The sequence below is a fragment of the Atractosteus spatula genome, chromosome 5 (assembly GCF_055471065.1).
Source record: "Atractosteus spatula isolate fAtrSpa1 chromosome 5, fAtrSpa1.hap1, whole genome shotgun sequence".
Taxonomy (NCBI): Eukaryota; Metazoa; Chordata; class Actinopteri; order Semionotiformes; family Lepisosteidae; genus Atractosteus; species Atractosteus spatula.
This window is the reverse complement of record NC_142710.1, coordinates 21,143,439-21,147,207: the sequence shown is the minus strand read 5'-3', so window position 1 is coordinate 21,147,207 and position 3,769 is coordinate 21,143,439. Positions and strand designations below refer to the sequence as shown.

Here is a 3,769-nt window from a genome sequence, read left to right as displayed (position 1 = left end):
CCTTTATTTTCATGTAAACTATTGTGCAGGAAAAAACTTCGTTTGGCTGCCATATTTAGCTGCTTATTGCCATTTTTATTACTGAATGAGGAAAAATGTTTTTCTGAACCATTGTTCAATAAACCGCAGACCATATAACAAAACTATTGCACACGTTATTCTGAAATATGGAGTATCTGTCTATTGTTAAATATTTTTGTGGTGTTCCTTAAACATTCCCATGAGTATTTTTCTCAAACATGCTATTCCCAATTTGATTTTGTTTTCTTGGTGAATCAATCCGAAACTGAGAAAAGCAAGTACAAGTGAGTGTATACTTTATTTTGATAACCTAAAAAAACATTTAGATAGCAGTTAGGACAACGTATAGTCATTTTCTCACTTCAAATAATTTAAATGCAATTGAAGGATACAATTAAGGTAATTACACTTAAGAACCGCACTAAATGCTTTTCAAATCAATTTACTTGAGTTACACGTTTTTAAGTATAAACAATGATTAAACATAACAAGGGATATAGGATGACACGGCTTTCACGCTAGCACCTTGTCTACAGAAGCAATTCTCAAAAAAAGACAGTTGTTAATAATGCTCTAAGCTGGCTGATGAACCCTTTTTATGTAAAACTATCTACAAAGTGAATTTCAACCAACATGTCAGCCTGTAGGTCCTGTGACTCATTCAACAGATCCGTTACTGTAGTTTTAGAGCTACTATGGTAACTACTGTAATTCAACAGATCACGGAACCGCTCCTCAGAGCTTAACCTCGGGACCAGGGTAGGATTCACCCCCGCACCAGAAATCAGGGGGCTGGGGGATTTCGAGTAACCACACTTCTTGCTGCTCCTGAGACTCTGACTTCTTGCCCGAGTTGTCCGGCACCGGCTGCAGTAGTTTGTAATAGTGGCAGTCTCTCCCGTCATCGGGATCGTAAGGCGGTGCCAAGATATCCAGAAACGCCGTGGGTCCGTCCACGGCATCGATCTGATGGAGGTTGTCTTTCTGGGGAGTCAGGATACAAGGCCCACTCTCCTCCGTGTACTCCCCAATGGATCTGAGCACCGACCTCCTCAAAGCATCCTTGCGGTAGGGCACCTGGGGCGCTGTGAACTGCGCCTCGCAAGCGGCGTCTGCGGGCTTATCCAACTTGTCAAAGCAGCTGATCCTCACCTTGCCGTAGAGGACTTTCAGCATCCCGTTCATCCCCGGATGGTCGTGCAGCGGGATGGAGCTGCCGTTTTTCAGCAGAAACACCCCCATGCTGAACGCGTCGGTCTCGCATATGTGCATGTAAGTCACCGGAGGCGTGTGAGGTAGGGAGATCGCGGCGCTGTCGACTTTCCTGGGGACAATTTTTAGATCTTCCGACCTGATCTCGGCTAGGAGGTCCCTGAGTTTACTGTGGTTCTCCAGAAACACTTTACTGTTTTCGCCGATGGAGGACGAGCCGCGGTTCCTGAATGTCGTGCGGGCTTGCCTGGCAATTTTCTGGATGAGAGAGGTCATGTTGTCCCGAGGCATTATCTGTGGATCCGCTGGCTAGTTCGAGTGCAGGGTACACACTCGCACAGTTGCGTGAGACTGCGTTTCTATTGCGCTGTTTCAAAACAATCCCTGCTCTTCCGTAGACAGAAGATGGAGTTCTGAAAGAAAGATTTCCGTTAAAGATAATCATCCGTCAGCTCCGGAGACTAAAATAAAAAATATTCCATAATATCAGAAAACGATTTCCGTTTTATAAAACACTCATCGCCCAGACATACATATCCACCACCCATTCATGGAAAACGGATCCACACGTCCGCAGCGAGGCGCAGACGGCGCCTGCGTGACTACAATGTTGGCTTGTGGGATCTGAAGTTTTTCGTCATAAGAAATGTCTTTATTATCGCATAATCTACAGAGGGCTGACTAACAAGACAGACAGTGCAACATATCGATACTAAACCGTTCTGTTCAGATTTCAATAGTTCTCATCTACACAAAAATCAGGATACAGAATCCTAGATTAATAGTCAATGAACTACAATACCCACAAGCCTACGAACTCCTTCCAGTGTACGCGAGGGTAACGCAATCTAGGTCAATGACCCATTTTCTTCTGACATCATTCCCACTAGTTCACGGTAATCTGTATAATAATATAAGAGACGTTTTTGCGTAACATAGCAGATGCGAATAATGATGCAGGACAGTAGAGAATGACACTTTTGAAACACAATTACTCACAGAATGTTTTTACGTATTAATTTTAATTACGGTCCAAAGTTCTCGTTAGGGAAAAACGAAAAAACGATTTTTTTAAAAACTATAATTGTGTCTATGGCTTTCCCCAATCAACGTCCGCACCTGTCTTTTCTCTGTAATCTATGAGGTTGATGCATTTTTATAAATTGGATTATTTGCTAGGTTACCAGTATGTAGAGGTCCGGGTGACCCTGTAGCGGTAGAGAAGAGTTGTGATGTGTATTTGTAAAAGAGGATCTAGCCAAATTAGATTACAGTTAAACAATACATAGATTACCACTCATTGTGCAAAAACAATTACTCGACTCTTGATTTGCTTTCTACAACGCGTTTTTGATCATTTATTTTACAGTCAGGCGTCATGGTTGAACATCACCCCTCACCCACAGGTGTCTCGGCCTCTGGGGCCGCCGCGAGTCAGAGCCCAGCCTGACAGACACGGAGCGGGACCACACTCTGGCCACCACTGGCACACGTGTGACAAGTTGAGCCCATTACACGTCCACGCAATTCGGAGGTTCCGGGGATTTCAAAGAAATGAAGAGACTGGAACACGGAAAGGAAACCCACACAAACACATGAGAGCACGCAGACGCCACACAGAAGGTGTTCCGGGCCAGAATGACATCCAGAACCCAAGACCCCTGATCACCATGGTAACCACGTGTTGTTTATTTACATTATATTTAATTTAGTTCAGGTGGGGAGATGCGTCGGCATGCGTAGGCTGCAAAGGAAGAAGTAATAGGTTTATTCCATGCTGAAAAGAGCGTGGAATAAACCTAGTGTTCCTTATATTTAATTTGCTGTGTTTGTCCACTTTGCTCCCCACAGTCTGAAGGTGTCAAACTCAGGTCCTGGAGGGCCTGATCTCTTCTGGGTTTTCTTCCAACCAAGCTTTTTGTTACATAATTGAGCTAAATATGTAATTATCTGCATAACCGTAATGCTGTACTTCTAACGAGACTCCGAAGTGTTTTGCACGTAGCTGTACCTTCATTGAATTGAAAAGTTTTAATATTCAACTTTTAAAAAGACCAATTTTATGTATAAGAAAATAATTAGATTCATTGTTAAGCTAACTATTGAGGTTGGAACAAAAACCAGAAACCGTTGCCATACAGTAACTTCTATTAAAGATTTTGTATTAATCTACATAGCTTCTTAATACTTTTATCAGTCTACATCACTGATATCAAAGAAGAATATCGTTTTTATAAATACCGATTCCTGAAGGCAATTCAAAAAGTTAAATCAAGAATTCAGCACTATCTTAAATTATATGTTAGTAATTTTAATCTTATATCAGTAATTACATTTTAGGATATTTAGAAAAAAAACAGTTACTTTCCAAACTTTGTAATTATATATTGAATTTTAAATTATATGTGGTAAAGGTTTCAATACGAAATAAAACCATTTTTTAAATCATTTTAAGTGGCAATGTTCCTCAGAATGAAATCTAACTGTAAATGGAGTTCTTATCAGAGACGGTTTGGCTAAGAGTACTAACTGTACG

The 3,769-nt window shown here is 41.4% G+C and overlaps 1 protein-coding gene across 1 annotated transcript; it reads right to left on the bottom strand.

The window, feature by feature from the left end:
* Positions 1-300: 300 nt before the first annotated feature.
* Positions 301-1,803, bottom strand: adoa (2-aminoethanethiol dioxygenase a). Its single transcript, XM_088917261.1, has one exon. The coding sequence runs from the start codon at positions 1,522-1,524 to the stop codon at positions 757-759; it is 768 nt and encodes a 255-aa protein (XP_088773387.1). The 5' UTR covers positions 1,525-1,803; the 3' UTR covers positions 301-756.
* Between the last annotated feature and the right edge of the window lie 1,966 nt (positions 1,804-3,769).